Here is a 20,875-nt window from a genome sequence, read left to right on the forward strand (position 1 = left end):
CCTGAAAATTATTAGGTGCCCCTATTGATAAGTCTTTAAATTGGAAAAAGAAGGAACAATGGTGGAAATAAGATTGAACCTTGGGGGACCCCAAACATGATTTCTCTCCAGTCAGAATAATGTCCCTGAACTACATTGCTCGAGTTATTAAGTAGATTTGCTCATAATCTTTTGGTTAGCTATAACATTATCCATTGGTTGGCTATACCATTAATCCCATAAAACATCAATTTATTTACTAGAAGAATACTGTGATTCAAACAGTCAAATGCCTTAGAGAGAGTGCAGAAAATACCAACTAGAACTATTTTATTATTTAGTGCTTGTAAAATCTGGTGAGTGAATGTGTAAATGGCATTCTCAGTAGAGCAACCCTTCTGAAAACGCAAACTGTGAATCGCTGAGAATACTATTGTTGCTACAGTGGGATATTATTCTAGAATACATCATCATCTCAAAAATTTTGGAGAATGATGTCAGCAGTGAAATAGATCAGTAGTTATTTACGTCTCTCTTATCACCTTTCTTAAATGTGGGATTTAACAATGGCATTTATCAGTCTCCCTGGAAAAATACCCTTAGTTAGTCATGCATCACATATTTCAAGACTGGGCTTATTGCATGGGAACAAATTTTTAGTATTCTATTGGAAACACCATCAAAACCAGATGAGGTTTTATCTTTTGAGAGAAAGTATAATTTTCTTAATTTCAGAAGGAAAGTTGGTGAAGTTCCATTTTCAACACACTACTGTGAATTTGCTCAATGTGTTTGTCTCTATGACTGCTGCTGTGTTGTTCTGTGGCTCGTTGTCCTATATCTCACTTCACTACATTCCATGTTGCCGTAAGTTTTTATTGGATGTACTGATTTCTGATATTATGAGCATGTTCTTTGATTTTTTAATAACCCTTCTTGATAGTTTTGAGTATTTTTATAGTGTTCAACTACTGCAGAGGCCCTACATGTTCTTGCCAAAAGATATATTTTCCTTTTCCTTTCACAAGATACTGTAATCTCTCCAGTGATCCATGGGTTTTTACTTGGCTATTTAGTGTCCTTTCTGACTAGCTTATGCTGAAAGCTATTTTCAAATAATGATGTGAATTTGTCATGGAATAGATTAAATTTTAAGTCAGCATTTGGTTCATTATAAATTACCTTCCATGTCATATTCTGTAAACTATTCTTAAAAACATTTGCCCTGAAGTTATCAATTATTCTAAATGATTTCCACTGAGGAGTATCCACACTTAGGCACTATGTTATGTATTCTAACTAACTGTGCATCATCGTCAGAGAGACCATTTGTTACTAGATGAACAGTTATTTTCTTACTTTGAGTTTCATCAAAGAAAACGTTATCAATTAAGGTCCTACTGTCTTTATCCACCCATGTTGGAAAGTTAATTACTGAGACCAAATTGTAGGATCCAAATACAGTTTCCATATCATTTTTCCTATCAGTGTCCTTCAGAAAATCTACACTGAACTCACCAGAGACTTGCTGCAGCTGACAGATAGCACAGTAAGGAAGCCAGATTATCTAAACAGTTCAAAATTCCCCAGTGGAGAACTACGTACAGCTACAAATAAAAGTGAACTTTCTTAGTATTAATTCACAAGCACACACTTCTATGTGCTTAGCACTACAAAATCTATTTGTCTTAATGTTTCTGAGCTTGTTTTCTGTCTTAATATATGTAACAACTCCTTCTTAAAGCACACACTTCTATGTGCTTAGCACTACAAAATCTATTTGTCTTAATGTTTCTGAGCTTGTTTTCTGTCTTAATATATGTAACAACTCCTTCTTTCCTATGTTATTTCTGCAAGAGTACACTGCAATGTGTAATCTTAAGTAACTTATCTAACCCTGTTATTACGTAGTGCTCAGTCGGGCACAGGATGTCTATCTTTTTAGAGCTCTCTAAATTTTCGAAACAGACAAGAAGCTCTTGTATCTTACTACTCATTCATCTAATATTTTGATAAAATAAGCTAACCTTAATTTTCTGTGCATTATTAAGCATTTTGTGAGGCTTTTCTGATATTTTCACTTCTTTCAGCCTGAATCACGCAGCTCACAGCAATATTTGCCCAGGGCTGGTCAAGGTACTGCAGGAACTCCACAAAACTCACATTTGTGTGTATAGTTGCTACTCCTATTTCATCCAGGTCACACCTAAAGCGGTAATTACTGTTCTTAGCCAGGCTATTCCCTGCTCCACCAATTATAAGAACCTGATTTCCTTGCCAAAGCCTTTGCACGAATTACCCACACCCTCTGTTACCTGGCTAATGCTAGCTCTTGGCTTCACAATGCTTGTGACATGGTACCCTCTGTTACCTGGCTAATGCTAGCTCTTGGCTTCACAATGCTTGTGACGTGGTACCCTGTGTCTAATTTGTCCTCTATCATCTGGCCTACAACCCTCCCATGACTACTACCTAGCAGCAAGACTTTTTTTCCTACTCTCTTTCAGAACCAATCTACATTGAGTTTCTTTGCTAGAAGTCTGTTGCAGCATACTGTGATGTACACCTGGAAGAGGCTCTGTTAATGGCTCTAGATTATTGTTTCATCTACAGATTGATAATGAACTCTATTAACCCCTTCAAATTATGTTTCAAAAAAATAATATTTTTTATTAATGGAAAACATCCTATAAAGAATGAAGTTACATGTAGACACATGAAGGTAGCTTTTAAAGCTCAAAACGATGAGTTACAAAATTTTGAAGAGCAGCAATGATAAAATCCAAAGTATACTCATGCATTGGACTTTGACTAAAATATCCTCAAATTTGATGTCATTTTTAGTTTCTGTGTAGCTATGAAGTCCAACCATGTATTTCACAATGGTTTCCTGTGAACATTAATCTTGGAGGAGCTGGCTAGAGCACAGTGAATGTATTTATCCCATACCATTGGCGAGCACTTGTCACTCAACTGATTAACAGTCTCATCACTTTCAGTCTCTAATCAAGTAAGATTAGATTCTTCTTCACTTTGTGAGGTGCTAAATTTAACGTCAAACCCAGGACCACTATAGCAATTCTTTTCAGAAAGCACTGCCTAGTCAAAAATACAGGAGAATGGTTAAAAACACGGTATTTTGTTGTCAAATATCCAAAGCTGCACACAGTATAGACAATATCTAATAATGATCACCTCAACCAAAACATGACAGCCATGTTACAAATGAAGGGCCAGATGTGCTCAAGCAGATGAACACTTATCAGCGCTGAAATGGATATAAATGGAGTTTTATTTTTTTGAAGGTCTGTTCTTAAGTTGTCCAAGTATACTCGGGATTTTAAGTTTCTGTCAAAATAATAAAAATAAAATAACTTGGGGTTTTGTGTTAAGTGTTTAAGGCCTACAAGGTAAAGCAGGGATAGCCAAGATTTCGGCTCATGGGCCATGCCTGGGCCCGGGCACCAAGTGCTCAGCCCTGCTGCACATTTTTCCCACTGCCACGCCACACTGTCTGAGCACAAGGAGGGGGAAGAGGGGAAAACTGCAAACACGCCACATTTAAATGGCAGTGTGTTCGCACTACATACGACTTGGTTTTACATATCGCATTTCTCAAAATCATAGATCACAAACCAAACAAGTTTTCAGTGTTATTTAATTATTCTTGGTGGCCTGGAGACCCAATATAATTTTTACATGGTACAAACAGTTGGTATAGGGACAGACACAAACAATTTCACAGAGTTTTGTACTCAAGTTGCCAAGTACCGTATTTACTCGAATCTAAGCCGCACTCGAATCTAAGCCGCACTTGAAAAATGAGACTCGAAATAAAGGAAAAAAATTTTCCTGAATCTAAGCCGCACCTGAAATCTGAGACTCGAAATTTACGGGGAGAAAAAAGTTTTAGGCCGCACCTCCAAATCGAAACAAAGTTGGTACATTCTAATATGAGACACAATTTAGGTCGAATGAATGACGATGCAGCTACAGTAGTTTGGTTCGAGTCGTAAGCTTAGCAGTTAAGCTTTACCAGGTAGCCATTGCTATGTGTCAGGCGCTCCGTCCGTATTCATACGGGTACCCTTCCTTTTTCACGTGTTTCGTCTGGTTTGAATCGATTGCTTATTTTGCTTTGAGCTGATAAGTGCCGTTTTCTTTGTTACAGGTGTTTACGTCACTCTAAGCTGAAAATGCATTACTGTACTGTGTCATGCTTTGTTTGTCACATTCTGATAGTGCGTGTTTACGGCCTGTCGCCGCTCGCGGCATGGTTTGCTCTTGTGCGCGCTACTGCCGCTTACAATTAAAACAAAGAGAGGAATTGTCTCATAACCGAAACAACGGCAAGAGACTGCTATTTGTTGTTAACTTACACTGCTGCTTTCTTTGATAATGATCAACAAGAACCAAATAATAGACTGCGTATGATAGAACATTGTTCTGAATGAGAGTTAGTCGAAAATTTTTCTCCGTTTGAAAATCTTTGCGGCCGCTTCTTTAGTACATCAAATTCTGCACAGAAATTAGAGTCATCTTAGATTTAAAAATCTAGTCAGTTGTCGTGCTTCATTTCTGACTGTATCACTATTAGGCATAAGAATAATACGAATATAAACTTGAAACGATACATATATTCTTCCGTGTTTGCTGTTGTCTCACTCTAATTTCGTAGTTTATTAGGCAGACAGGATTTAAATGAGATAGCAGCAAACACGAAAGAATACACGGCAAAATGTTTATATTCGTATTATTCTTATGGTGAAGAGAATACTGCATGTGATTCACATTTCATCAGGTTTCTATTAGCAACCATCTCTTCTCACATGTAGGAAAAAATTCAGAACGTAGAGTTGGCCATATTGACAAACATTCCAAACAGTCTTGCCAGTCGGATTTTCGTATTACATTGAAATTCTGCTACATTCGGAGATGAACAATACGGAATTTGTATTTACTTCGTTGAGTAATGTATGAAAATGCCGTAGTCGAAACTCGGGGCGGAGAAAAAAGCTCATCTTCCACATTTTTTTTTTTTTAATTCATTTACTGACACAGAGGTTTTGGCGCCAGTATTTATCTTTGTGCTTACAAAGCATGCCCGTGTAGCGCTACATATATTCGACGGCAGAAGTTAGTTGTGGCGGCACCTACCAACATTTTTCAGAACTTCCGCTTGCTTTGCACTCGATTCTAAGCCGCAGGCGGTTTTTTGGATTACAAAAACCGGAAAAAAAGTGCGGCTTAGATTCGAGTAAATACAGTAATCTTGATTTATTTAGTTTCGTAATTGAAAAATTTGTTTCACACAAATATGTCGATCGAAATAGTAGCACTTTTGCACCCTTATCGAGACTTGGAAACTCTACTTGAGGATGCAATGTAGACATCCTGGACAGTTTTAACGTAAAAAGATTTGTCACTAAAACCAAAATTACCCAACAAGTCAATCAAATACATATGCATATGCATAGGGGTACTTTCAACTGAAATGGCAAACAATCTCAAAACCAGCTTTAAAGCAGGCATATGGTTGACAGTGTTCTCAAAAGCTTATGAAACTATTGTAATTCTTTCAGGGCCACAATGAATTCTTCAAACCTCTCATTTCCTATAATGCCAGTGAACTTAGGGAACTGGACTGTGTTTGTCAAAATGTGTCCTTTCTACAACACAATTTTCTTTTTAAATGCATCCCCATCAAATCATACAAAAGTTACCAAGCAATGTCTTACTGTGCTCAGTGGGCAGTCAAGTCCACTTAAAAAGCGAATTCTGCAGACCATTATGGATGTTCTAATTTTCATTCCTGTACTTCCTTTTCCTTCATAACTTCAACAATAGCGAGTTTTAAATAGAAATTTTTTTCCAGGCATGCCCCTCGACTTAACCAACCTACTTTGCAGTAATATATGATGCCTCCATACACTTACTTCATTTCCACTGCAAACTGTTGCAACTGACAATGGAATAATGCATGCGACTTCAGAAATTTTACTATTCGTAGCATCAATCTCTTCATAATTTTTTGCTCTTTCATTGTCAACTATATCTTTAAATTCTTTCTGCATGGTATTGTAATATTGTTTCATAGTAAATATGCAGTACCCGTCGCTTATGCGAATTTAGAATTCTCATCCATCTCTTCTATCATTGCCATTCATTTTAAAGGATTGTGATGGCAGATTGCTACATCGTGTCTTTTGTGCAGACACTGAAGCTGTGAATGTCCTTCATACAACAAGCGAACAGCAAAGGGTAAACAACGCTGATACCACAATTCTGCTAAACTCAGAGAGCTGCACTGCCAAACTCAAGAGAGTTGCACCGGCCGAAAAATGCCACACCACAATGCTAAATGAAATGTCGTGCTTTCCCGGGTACTTCTGAGAAGGACCAAGCAAAGCCAAGTAATAGGCAGGGCCTTGGCCCGCACAAGGCCTGCACACAGTGCACGTGTGAAGTTTGGCACGTCATGGCCAGCCTTGTGGTAAAGTGTACTGTGTGTACCTAAAATGGCAGGTCTGAGTCATGAAAGATATTCTTTAGGGACACAATTCCTTTCATAATTTAGTGGTGAAGCAACTTCAGATACCACTAGGATAGAGGACTTTGTCAAATGTCTGATTTTGTGTTGAAGGAAATTTGTCTTCTGTTTTCAAATTTAGACCCCATTATACAGAAGTACAGATGGGTCTGTGGCATAAAGTCTCAGAAGAGACAATGCTAAAAAAAAATGGCTCTGAGCACTATGGGACTCAACTGCTGTGGTCATAAGTCCCCTAGAACTTAGAACTACTTATACCTAACTAACCTAAGGACATCACACACATCCATGCCCGAGGCAGGATTCGAACCTGCGACCGTAGCGGTCGTGTGGTTCCAGGCTGTAGTGCCTTTAACCGCTCGGCCACTCCGGCCGGCTATGACAATGCTCACTTTTTAAAAACTTTCAATAGTGTCCAGCTGTCAAGTTACTATTTATTTTTAATTGATTAGATTTAATATGTACAATAAAAATGAATTTTTTAATGAAGTAAACAAATATGATGTGAATAATTATAACACAATTCAGCGGAATATTTTCATTTTCAACATAACACTGAAAAACAACGAAGAGAGACAAAATAGGAATATACAGTGCTTCAAAAATATGTCAAAAGAATACCAAAATTGATAAAAAGTAACATCATAACTGTAATAAAATAACACCAAAATTATTCATACAATAAAACAATTTTTTCCTGTCCCTGTCTACAACCAATTTCCCAGTTAACTTATGAAATTATTTGTGTCAATTCTTGATACAGATGTGAAAGCCCTTAAGTGACCCCCCCCCCCCCCTCCAAAACACACACACACACACACACACACACACACACACACACACACACACACATTTCGCCTACAGGGTGTCTACGTGGACAAGAAAAAAAAATTCCCGGATTTTTCCCGGATTTCCCGGTTAAAAACACAATTTCTCCCGGATGAAATTGCGTATAAAGCGGGTGAAAATACATCCGGGTTAAGTAACAGTATACTTTCCCTCGGAGCTATAAAATGTATCAGTCCTTTGAATCGTAAAGGTCTTATACCGGCGGAGGACGTCCCACCACTTTAGGAAATCCTGGAAAAAACAATGCGTTTGGAAAGTTGTTTGATGCGAGACAATTATTTTCGTATTGCGAAAGTATTTACACAAATTCCACAAATTACAGCACGGTAGCTTCCGAAACTCTAAAATAGAGATTGCGTTGAGCGATGCACTTTTGTCAGCCAGTCATAGCTCATGTCACGTGACCTCGCTAGCGAATGACGGCAGTTATTCGGAGCACGAGGCCTACGAGAAAGACAGGCCGTGGCGCCTACGAGAAAGACAGGCCGCGGCGCGTACGTTACGAAGTTACGCCGAGCTCGCTCAACTCAGCTAAGTGCGTTTCTACACCGGTTAACTCGTAAGCAGATGTGTATGTACGAACGAGAATTGCATCGTCTATTGACATCCACTGTTACTAGTCCTACAATGATAGGAAGTCCGTAGGCCTACTAACAGGCTCTAATTTGGCAATTAAAATCGTGCCAAAATGATCATCAGTTGCGTAGAAAAGTCGAAGTGCTCTGGCATGAAGAAATGGTTCAAATGGCTCTGATCACTATGGGACTCAACAGCTTAGGTCATAAGTCCCCTAGAACTTAGAACTACTGAAACCTACCTAACCTAAGGACATCACACACACCCATGCCCCAGGCAGGATGCGAACCTGCGACCGTAGGAGTCCCGCGGTTCCGGACTGCAGCGCCAGAACCGCTAGACCACCGCGGCCGGCTGGCATGAAGAGACGTGTGACATTGCTCAGTAACACATTATGCACATTTTTTTTGAAGGTCAATACACTTTTTGGCATCGATTACATAATTTTTTTATCTATGAAAGAACAACATTAAATATGAAAACTAACCTGAACCTCGGTCTTTTTTTAGCGTGTGTTACATGTTAAGTCATATCAAATACAAATGTGCCGGTAAAATTTTAAATAGTGGCATAAATGACATCTTCTGGGCCCGACATTTTTCAAATAGCTGATCCTCAAAGTGTTACGTTTTGAATGAGAGTTATAAAGCCCTGTGATTTAAGAAATTCACTGCACATTCTCACACGTAACATAAATCATCTTGCATGGAAATTTACTTCGAAAGTAATGCATCTCAAGCAACTATTCGTAATATTTTCTGGTGATCTGTTAGAAATTTAAACAGTTGTGACGTCACGCACATCGAATGCACGTTAGTTGTTACGGACGTACTGCATAATCTTCGACCTAAAGCCTTTGACACTTTTCGGTGTCGGCAAACTGGTCTGAGCATTGTGTAAATTATCCATTTTCTATCCAACTAAACTTTTATTTTGGTGTTATTCTCTGATTTATGTTCCATTGCTGCAGTATTATTCAGCAGTAGTGGACTAAAGTTCTTTGTCAGCGTATCTGATCTTACACGTCAAACCTACAAAACTAACTGAAATCTAAAACAATGACAAATCCCGGAATTCTAAAAAATTCCCGGGTTTTTCCCGGATCTCCCGGATGTCCCGGGCCGTATACACCCTGGCCTACATTTCCTTTACCACTTTACGTTCATTAGCAATTCCAACTTCTCACATCTTTGACTATCATTTTATACTGATATTTAGTTCTTGATTCCCCCGTCTTATCCTAATATGTGACTCTAGACACAGAACTCTACATAAATTTTACACCCAATCCTAGAAAGCTCGTCTCCCTTCCTCCTCCCAATGGTTAGTCTATTGCATGTAAGATAAGGAAACTTTATTAGCATTGAGCAAAAAATGTTACTATTTTTAGTGACTCAGTTCTCCTTAAATTTTAACATTCCTCTTGCTTTTAAATAAACTAAAATCAATGTAATATTACTGGTGAATTGCTTTTACTGTTAAAGCATGAACTTTTTGCAATTTCCTTCCCAAATTGTATATCCAGATAAAAAGTGACTAATGGAGCCCTACAACTCAAGGGAAAAAATAGCCAAACAGTGGAAGGATAAAAAAAAGTTTTGTTGTGATTTTAAACTGCAAGTGGTTGTGTACATTAGTTTCACTTCATTCCCGAGCATAAAGAATCAGTTGTACATTTGGAGAAATGAGGCATAGATATAAAGTTGGTTTGTAATATGAGAAAACAGATAGTACTTGATGAAAAACAAGGGCATACACTTTTACTGAAAGCTGGTTGGTTTTATTCAGGATTCCCTATACCATATTATTCCCCACTCTTTTAGCTACAAAACACTATTTTTCACCATAATCTATGGTGGAGGTCCTTTATGCCTGCATGATACCACTCTGCTGGTCAACATCAGAGCCAACGTCTTCCTGCATCCATAGCTTCCCCATCATCCATGTACAGCTTTTCCAAAGAGCGCATCCTCCATTGGGCAACACAGATGGAAGTCAGAAGGCAAGAGATCCGGGCTGTAGGGTAGATGAGGAATGGTCCAATGAAGTTTTGTGAGCTTCTCTTGGGTGCACAGACTTGTGTTAGACCTTGCATTGTCACGGGAGAGGAGGAGGAGGAGGAGGAGGAGGAGGGGGCGGAAAGGGAGGAGGGGGAGGATGGGGGAGGAAAGGGAGGAGGAGGGGGAGGAGGAGGAGTTCATTCGCATTTTTGTGCAAAAAATGTGCTGACATTGTTTCTTCAGATCCCTGAGAGTAACACAGTAACCTTTGAAGATTATTGCACATGAGGGAGACCATAAAACAGAATAACCCCTTCAGTGTCCCAGAAGACTACCGTCATGACTTTACCAGCTGAGGATGTGGCTTTGAACATTTTCTTCAGAAGACAGACGGTGTGGTGCCACTCCATGAATTGCCGTTTTGTTTCTGATTAGATGTTTCATCACCTGAGACCGACATTCAACAATAAATTGTCACGCTCAGTCCTGTAATGTGGAAGCAACTCTGAACAGACGGTCCTTCATTGCTCTTTGGGGACTTTTGTTAGGCAGTGAGGGACCAATGGGTACATACATTTGAATATCCACACTGGTGGATGAGTGTTTCAACACTACCAATGGAGACGTCCAGTTGAGCAGAGAGGTGTTTGATTGTGATCCACTAATCACATCAAATGAGAGGGTTTGCATATTCCAGCACTGCAGGAGTCAGAGCTGTGTACAGCTGGCTGGAATGCAGGAGATCATACAGGTTTCGGCAACCTTGTTGCGATGACGACACTTCACACAATGACTCACCATGAATTGTGTTCACTGCCAGGCTTCCATAGAAATTCTGCAAATGCTTATGAATATCTGCAATGCTCTTGTTTCTCGTCAAATGAAACCCAATGACAGCTCTCTGCTTGAAATGCTCCACCATTAAAGAGGCCACTCTGAAGGCTTCGTATAGTGCCACCACCAATCAGAAGCTCATGAAACTAAGGGACTGAAGTGGGAATATTTCCTGGTGTCTTACAGAAAGTTCCACATTTTTTCAACCAAAACTGGCTGGGGACAAAAAGTGTTGCATTACTTATTTAACAACCCTCATATACTTCCTCATGATTAAAGATAGGATATTTTCTATTTATTGGCCTATTTTGGTGTTATTTTTTGCCAATTACAATGTTATTTTCTGAAAGCTTGTTTTTCAAGTGCATTTTTAATTGATTTCAGAATTATATCTCCAATAAAAATATATATCTGTGAAATACATTACTTTATTGTCATTGCATATTTAATTAATTTCCATTATTGGAAAAAACAAACTACATATTAAATCTATTAAATCTAATGAAAAGGAAAGCTGCTACTCACCATATAGCAGAGATGCTGAGTTGCAGATAGGCACAACAAAACGACTGCCACAAATTAGCTTTTGGGCAGTATGGCCTTCATCAAAAATAAGACACCACACACACACACACACACACACACACCTGCAATCTCTGGCAACTGAAGGTTGGGAGGATAATTACAATCTGTAAAGGCTCCAATGGGACCCTCGGTGTGTTTCGAGAGGGACCTCTCATCACTGCAGATGCAACATCCACAGTTGGCTAGGCTGCATGGAAGGGACTTATTGGTATGGAACAGGTGCTCCCCAGCAGCACTTCACTGTCCCGCATCCCCAACCTGCTATCCCTCATCCTCCCCACCCCAACCTCCTCCTTACCCCCACCCCAGTCATAACTCCCATCATGCACTGGTGCTTGCAGTGTGGCTCCAGTTGCCAGAGACTGCAGTCGCGCGCTTGCGAATATGGTGAGTAGCAACTTTATTTTTAATAACATTGTTACATTCCATTCAGGATTTTCCATTGTTTGAGCTATTAAATCTATTCATTTAAAAAGCAATTAACTTTGGAACAAAGCAATTATGAACATTTTCAAAAGAAGCAACTGTTGTAACTTCACAGTTCTCTTTCAATGTATTATGGCGCTGAACTTTCAACATTTCACTTAAGGGTTACGCAACACTTCAGAATATCTATTACGCAACACTTCAGACTATCTATATCGCAGATGCCTGCTATCCCAGGTATACATACCAGGCTCTTTGCCATGTGATCATTAATACATCTACATCCATACCCTGGAAACAACTGTTAAACCATGGAGGAGGAGAAAGAGTGGGATGAGATTAGTATTTAATGTCCGTCAACAACGAGGTCATTGGATATGGAACACAAACTCAGATTATGGAAGGAAATTGGCAATGCCCTTCCAAAGGAACCATCACAGCATTTGCCTGAAGTTACCTTAGGAAAACATGGAAAACCTAAATCAGGATGACCGGATACAGGTTTGAACCATTGTTGTCCCGAATGCAAGTTCAGTGTGCTAACCATGGCACCACCTCACTCGCTTTTAAATCATGGAAGGGTACTTTGTACGATATCACTTATTAGAGCCCATTCCCTTTCCATTCACGTAAGGACAGCGGAAAGAACAATTAAACTCCATTGGGTGCACCATGTTAAATCGTCTAATCTCACCTTTGCAATCCCTATGACGGTGATAAATAGGGGATTCATCATTTAATACTGGCTCTTGAAACTTTGTAAGTAGGCTTTCATGAAACAATTTGCATCTATCTGGAAGAGTCTGCCTGTTTGGGTTTCTCAACATCTCTGTGATACTCTTAGGTGTGTCAAACAAACACATGACTATTCTTACTGAACTTCTTTGTGTACATTCAATATCCATGCTAGTCCAATTAGATACAGGTCCCACACCTGTGAGCAAAATTGTAGGATGAATCACATGAATATTTTGAAACCAATTTCCTTCAGAGACTGACTGTATTTCCTAGTTTTCTGCCCACAAATCTAACTCTGACATACTAACAAGCCTATGCGATTGTTCCATTTCCTATTCCTACAAACTGATACAAGGTACTGATCGATTCCACTAATGACTCTTGCAGATTTTATAGCAATAGGATACTATGCTTTTCATTTTGAAAAGTACAAAGTTTTACATTTATGAACATTTAAAGCAGGCTGCCAATCTTTACGCCACATTGAAATCTTGTCCATGTTGTGACTCAACATATGTAGTTTTCTTTGAACAGTAGTTCATTATAGAAAACTGCAACACCTGAGGTTACTATCACTGTTTTCTGAAAGGTCATTAATATACAATATGTACAGAAACAGTCCCAGCACCCTTCCATTCGGCTTGTCTTAACTTATTTCTTCACCTGTCACCAGGTAACATGCTGCGTTCCTTCCACCAACAAATCGTCAAAAGTAGCCACAAATTTCACTTGATACCTCATATGATCATACATCTGGTAATAAACGTAGGTGTGGTAATGAGTCGGAGGCTTTTTGGAAGTCAAGAAATATCACATCTATGAGATTGCCTTAATCCATGGTTTTCAGGTGACTCATTACATCTAAGCTCACAATATGTTACAAGATTCTGCAACAAACGGATATCAAGAATATTGGATGATAGTATTGTGAATTACTTCTGCTACCTTTCTTGTGCAGTAGTATGTGACCTATGCTTTCTTCCAATCGCAAGGCACTGTCTTTTGTTCTAGGGACCTACAGTATATTGTGGTTAAAAGAGTACCCAATTCATCTGAAAATGTGGTGTAGAAACTGGTTTTCATCAAACCCTGGAGCTTTATTTAATTTAAATGATTTCAAGCTGTTCTCAACTCCACTGACACTAACATCTATTTCGCTCAACTAGAGCAAGAATTAAATGGGAACAATACTCCTGGATTTTCCTTCGTAAACGAACATTTGGAAACACATTTCAGTGTTTTTGCTTCTGCTTTGCCACTCTCAATTTCAGTTGACTGTCTTGTCCACAAATGTATGAACAATAACTTTGGTGTCACTACCTGCCCTAACATATGAATGTAATTTCTTTGGGTGCTGTGAGAGATCTTTATATAATATTTTGCTACAGTAGTCATTGCATTCTTCTCCACTGCCCTTTTGACAGCAACACACTTTTCATTCAGATCTCCCAACCTATAACACTCTGCTTTGTATTATACTTATCATGCAGTAGTCTCTGTTTCTTTAGAAGTTTCTTTACAGTGACTGAAAACCCTGGGCAGTACCACCAGTAATGAACTGTTCTATTTGATACATATCAATATACTGCATATTTAACTATTCTTTTAAATTGATCCACAGTTCCTCTATATGTCCCTCTGTTGAACTAAATTAAATTCCTCATCAACGTATGACATTACTGCATCTTTATCTAGTCTGCTGAACACATAAATGTTTCTGTTTTAGCTGCTCTTTGTACTTTGGTAGTCACTGTTGCTAAAATGCATCACGGTTACTGATAACAGTTTCAATGTGAGCATCCTCAAAGAAGTCATGTCTACCTCTTTAGATCCTATTTATTTCTATCATGAGCAGGTTTCTGAACTATCCATACTAAGTAGTTTTCAGAGAACACATTTATCCATATTTTGCAGAATGTATTGTCACATACACCACCTACAAAACTGTAGCCATAACAAATGATTACTGGATGATTACAGTCACCTCCAATGCTGGAAGTGCAACTGGGGAACTTGTACACTGGCTAATAATTGTGCTTGGGTCTGGTGGCTGATACAAAGATCCACTTATAATTGTATGTCCATTATACGGAGCCTTGCTCAAGCAATCTTGCATACAGCTTCCATTTCTATCTCAGTGAATTTGAGTTTCTTGTCTACTGTGACAAACAGACCACCTCCACTATAGCTCACGCATGATACGGTGGCTAATGTGCAGAGACCAATTTTCATCCAGAGTGCTGGGTGAGTACTCGTTTGTTCGGAAGGGGAGCCTGACAGTGTCTGAACCCTTTTGGCCATTCGGCGATGATAGACTCTACATGCAGCCCTGCAATGTTTCTCAAATGATTTTACAAAAACTATTCGGTAAAGAAAATTCATTTTGCTTTACTTATAGCTTTATATGTCAGGTTGATGATGACATGCCCATCATTTCGTTAATGGTCATAGTTATTGTGATATTTAAGTGAAAGTAAGAACTGCATGTATATGAAAAAGGTTGCAATGAAACGCAGATGTCGCTAAGATTTTGCGTTTGGTGCATACTACATAATATGTTGCAGCATATGGAATTTAGTTAATGTATTGAATTTTTCATTAGACTTGGGTGGAGGTCTCCCTCCCACCAATCTTGAGAAATTTGATCTGACATAGCACACTCATTTGTGATTGTGGCGCGCCAGTTATAAAGCCAGAGCAAAATATCCAAAGCATTCCTCATATTTCATAAATAGTTCAGATATCGAAATGAGATTTGGGCAAATGATCGGATGCAAAGAGAACAGTATTTTGCTGTAAGCAAAATTTCATTATCTACCATGTTATTCCACTAACTACAGACTTTTTCAATGAAAGAATGCAATTTTTAAGAGCCACCAATAGCTGGTGAAACAAGAAATACTAAGGGTTTTGGAAAAACTTAACTGAAGACATTACACATTTATTTTGTACCACAAAAGTGCTTTTTCGTAAGCCACATTAGTACTCTACCTTAACTATGTTCCTAGAAACCCCAAAGCCAAAATCTCCATTCATCAATGTCTACCTCCTCCGCTCCCTATATAATTTGGTAGCCCCAGATCACTAAAGTTTGAGAAATGATTTCTTCCTTTTATCTAGTAGTAGTAGTAGTAGTAGTAGAAGAAGACACAGCCGAACTCAGTTAATCATCTTAAACGAAAGCTTTAAAATAAAAGCACATTAATTTGGCAAAAGAATGGGATGAGTTTGTAAAAATATGGAACATCACTAAGTAAATGAAGTAGTCATCAAAAGTATTGAGACAAGGGATACATACACAGCATGACAGACTGAAAGAAAATCAGTGTGAAAACAAGGAATCTACACTGCTGCTTATTAAAATTCCAACACCAGATAAGATGGAAAATAACAAAATTTTACATACTGTGTGATTACAGTACGGCATGAAGAATACACGATTAGATTTATAGGTGATTTGAGGATATATAGGTGTAAAATGTAGGATACGGAGCTGCCTTTTCTGGCAGCAAAAATAGCTTGTAAAAGGCGTGAGTTGATCTGAGCTTGGAAGAAAGATACAGACATATATGACATTCCATACTGCTCAACATTCCACCAGAGTTCATCAATCACAGAGGCCGGCAAGTGGTGATATGTCAGTCTCTCAGCAATGCACGACCATACGTTTTTAATAGGAGAGAGATCTGGAGAATGTGCTGGCAAGGTAGGTCCAGATAGCACAGGCATCATGCAGTCTTGCTTTTGCTTGTTGAAAGATATGCCACAAAGCCCTCTGCAAGGGGAGACAGCCACAGGCCTTAAGACATCAGAAATTTAACATCTGCTGTTCAAATTAGCAGCTATGCAAACCTGAGTTGTGTATCTAGTGCCGCCTGATACAATCGCAAAGTATTAGGCACATATCACTAAGTTCAATCCGGCAACATTTGTTCTCCTCTGATGCTCCACAAAAAGATACAGACACTGTGATGCTTTATGCAGAACTGGGACTCACTCCTTTCTCTGCTGCCATGTCCAGGGAAGCTGCAAGAATGGTTGCCATGTTAACAGGCTGTTGAACTCCCCACAATCCTGCCCATATCAAAGCGGTACATGTTGACAGACGTTTCTCCTTCTTACATAGAGCATAACACAACTTTCTCACCAACAACCAACACTCAAATGTGATTTCTGAACGAGAAATCTCAATGTACAGATAACATTATTCCTGCTTACTTCATGTGGCTTGTGCTGAAATGTTAATCATTTGCATATCCTGACACATCATGCCACTGTGTCATTTGTTAGATGTTGCCTTCATACTGTTACAATTTTATTGGCTGATAGTGTAAAGGAAGAAACACTGTATATAACAAAATGAACAATATTTGAAATTTATTTGGTGTATTATTGAAAGGGTGCAGATTAATTGTAAGTCACTCCATCTCACTGTCACACATCTCTCACTTATTGCTGTCCTTATTACATACCAAAGAAGAAATGTTTTCCCCTGGAGATCAAGATTTAGTTTGTCTTTTTCTATTTTATTATTAACCACATTTTGTATAATTAATATGTCATGGATACGTTGCACTTAAGTCTGTTTCAAATTTTCATACCCTCCTTATTTCTGACTACTGCATAAATTATTCATTTCCTTTGTTCAAGAGCACCTACACAGTCGCATTACATCCTATTCACAATACAAATATTCCAAAAATAGAAAGCTCTTGCATATGATTGTATGCTTACATGTAACACAAATACAGATAGATGCATATGATTATACACTATTGTGTAGCACAAATGCAAAAAGAAAAAGATAAGAACATATTAAACTACCTTATCTTGTGACTCTACTTCATGTTCCTTATCTCTTTCAACTGGTTTGCAAAGCGTTGCTTTTGATTTGATGAGGATATGCCGATGCAATTTTTCCACAAAATTTAAGGATTTTCTCAGACCTTTTGTCTTCAACATGTCTTCAATGTATTTACGGTATGGATTTATTGGTGACGGTTTTTTGCTGTGTGTCGCAGGATACGATTTGTTAATTGAACTAGAATAATATTCCATTACATTTTCCTCCTCATCACATGAGTTTGTTGAACCATGAGATGATATATTTGAATTATTTGAATCTGATGGACTACTAGTTTCGACATCAAATTGAATCCTGTTTTTGTTCTTGGGGATCACCTTCCTCGGAGGTGATGTGGACCTGCAAAACACAGCCCAGACTAACAATTGTATTTAATAAAATGAGCACTATATCTACTGGTTACTACAGATTACCATAGTAAAAAGTTCTGTAGTTCTGTGAATATTGAAACCTTCTAGCCTAAAAATTTGAAGTCAAAATAATAAAAACAACACTAAATAATAACAAAAAATGATAATAATAATCAAAATTACCTAGTATTTTGCTCTTGTGAGGTGCTGGGCTCTTCACTTGCAGATGTGTCAGTAGCTATGCCTGATGTATTATCATCTTCACCAACATGAGGCCAGTTTATGCCTTTGGACTCTAATCGTAACAATAGTTTGCCCAAAATTATTAATACTAGACGCTGATGTTTAGTCATGTTGTACCAAAGACACATGGCCTGCAAAAAAAAAAATAAGTAATATAAATGCATGGGGAAAATATCATCAACTATCGGGCTACATTCTATCTAGTGAAATCATTAACCAGTAGTAGTAGTTGTAATGTGCTTCCTGTTTGCTTTAGAAAACTCAGTGGTGCTATTAATGCCAACCCAATAAGAACTGCTAAAAAAAAAAAAAAAAAATAATAATAATAATAATAAACCCGTGGAGGCCTGGGAAAAGAATAGGCCTCCGGTATGTTCTGCCAGTCGTAAAAGGCGACGAAAAGAACAAACCACTAATAGGGCTAACCCCCCTTTTAGTGTGATTAGTTGGTTCAGGACAGAACTAATGAAGCCTCAGACAAGCGCTGTCATGGTCGGGAACGATGCTTGAACCCTATGCCCGTCCACAATGGTAACGACACTGCTAGCCACACGGAAAATGATTTAAATACAAATAGAGGTGTTTTGCAGGATATGCTTCCTCCAACCACTCTAGAAGGAAAACAAAGACAGAGGATGAGATGGTCAGATGAAGTTAACCGACACCTCATGTTCTGTTATTACCAAGCAACAAACTTAGGAACCAACACAACTGGATACAGATCACAAGTATACACAAAATTTATTACCAGATACCCAGAATTAAAATTTTTAACAGAACAACGACTAGCTGATCAGATCCGTGTAATAATCAAAAATAACAGCATACCCCAGTCAGAATTAGAAAACATCAAACAACAAGTACAACAAATACTAGAACAAAATAATGTGCAATCAGAAGAAGAAGAAAATACAATAATGGACTCAAACATCCCAGAGCAAACAAACAAAGAACAACACGCATCAATTAAACAATCAGAGGAAAACAAAATCTTAAGACTGCCACCAGAACAAGCACAAACAGAACACGAAGAGACACACATGTTAGATATAGAAGAAAAATTTCAGCTGACATATATAGAATACAAAGACAGAAATACAGACATTAGACCATTCTTGCATAGACCACCAAATAACCCACAAGTCGAAACAACAATAACAACTATCAACACAATCATACACAACAAAATAAATGAAAATACAACTATGGAAGAGTTACAACTACTGGTTTATATAGGCGCACTCACTACACTAAATATACACACTAGGCAGAGATCAGAACCAACCAACACACAGAAGAAACCCACAAAACCAGCATGGCAACACAGGCTACAGATCAGAATAGAAAAACTGAGAAAAGACATCGGACAGCTAACACAATTTATAAGAAATGAAATGTCAGACAAAAAAACGAAAAAGGTTAGGTAAAATCTCACAACAAGAAGTGATAGAGCAATTGGATGAAAAGTATCAGAAATTACAAGCATTGGCCAAATGGCTTAGAAGATACAAAAAAAGTGAAAATAGAAGGAAACAAAACCAAACATTCAACACAAACCAAAAGAAATTTTACCTGACAATAGATAACACACACATTAAAATAGGCAATCCACCAAATATAACAGACATGGAACACTTCTGGAGCAACATATGGTCAAACCCGGTACAACATAACAGGTATGCACGGTGGATACAAGCAGAAACAGACACATACAAGATGATACCACGAATGCCTGAAGTGATAATTTTGCAACATAAAGTCACCCAAGCAATTAATTCTACTCAGAATTGGAAAGCCCCTGGAAAAGATAAAATAGCAAATTTCTGGCTAAAGAAGTTCACCTCAACACATTCACATCTAACTAAATTATTTAACATATCTAAAAACAAAGATTATGTGACTTACCAAACGAAAGCGCTGGCACGTCGATAGACACACAAACAAACACAAACATACACACAAAATTCTAGCTTTCGCAACCAACGGTTGCCTCGTCAGGAAAGAGGGAAGGAGAGGGAAAGACGAAAGGATTTGGGTTTTAAGGGAGAGGGTAAGGAGTCATTCCAATCCCGGGAGCGGAAAGACTTACCTTAGGGGGAAAAAAGGACGGGTATACACTCGCACACACACACATATCCATCCACACATATACAGACACAAGCAGACATATACAGAGGGACACACAAACATATCCATCCACACATATACAGACACAAGCAGACATATACAGAGGCCTCTGGGATACAGACAAAAAATAGGAATAGAAAATACAAATATTAAAGAAGAACTAAAAGAAAAATATAGACAAACACTAACACAAATACTGAAAACAGAATTGACAGCAAAAAACAAGACAAAAGCTATAAATACTTATGCTATACCAATATTGACCTACTCATTTGGAGTAGTGAAATGGAGTAACACAGACCTAGAAGCACTCAATACACTTACACGATCACAATGTCACAAATATAGAATACATCACATACATTCAGCAACAGAAAGATTCACATTAAGCAGAAAGGAAGGAGGAAGGGGATTTATCGACATAAAAAACCTACATTATGGACAGGTAAACAATTTAAGAAAATTCTTTATAGAACGAGCAGAAACTAGCAAAATACACAAAGCAATACATCGGCTACACCACTGCAATTTCATAACCAGTTCTACAACCCTTTAGATCACATAACATGAACAGATACGAAGAAAGTAAATTGGAAAAAGAAAACACTACATGGCAAGCACCCATATCATCTAACACAGCCACACATCGATCAAGGCGCATCCAACACATGGCTAAGAAAAGGTAATATATACAGTGAGACGGAAGGATTCATGATTGCAATACAGGATCAAACAAACACCAGATATTACAGCA

At 38.2% G+C, this 20,875-nt stretch overlaps 1 protein-coding gene across 2 annotated transcripts in view; it reads right to left on the reverse strand.

The window, feature by feature from the left end:
• LOC126090883 (mitogen-activated protein kinase kinase kinase 4) overlaps positions 1-20,875 on the reverse strand; it is a 201,103-nt gene that overhangs the window by 127,468 nt on the left and 52,760 nt on the right. For both annotated transcript variants that reach the window (XM_049907019.1, XM_049907018.1), the window contains exons 8-9: positions 17,935-18,125; positions 17,362-17,740 (exon numbers count right to left, since the gene is read on the reverse strand). In XM_049907019.1, the coding sequence (XP_049762976.1) occupies positions 17,362-17,740; positions 17,935-18,125 (570 nt within the window). The remainder of the gene's footprint in view (positions 1-17,361; positions 17,741-17,934; positions 18,126-20,875) is intronic.

The sequence above is a fragment of the Schistocerca cancellata genome, chromosome 1 (genome assembly GCF_023864275.1).
Source record: "Schistocerca cancellata isolate TAMUIC-IGC-003103 chromosome 1, iqSchCanc2.1, whole genome shotgun sequence".
NCBI lineage: Eukaryota > Metazoa > Arthropoda > Insecta > Orthoptera > Acrididae > Schistocerca > Schistocerca cancellata.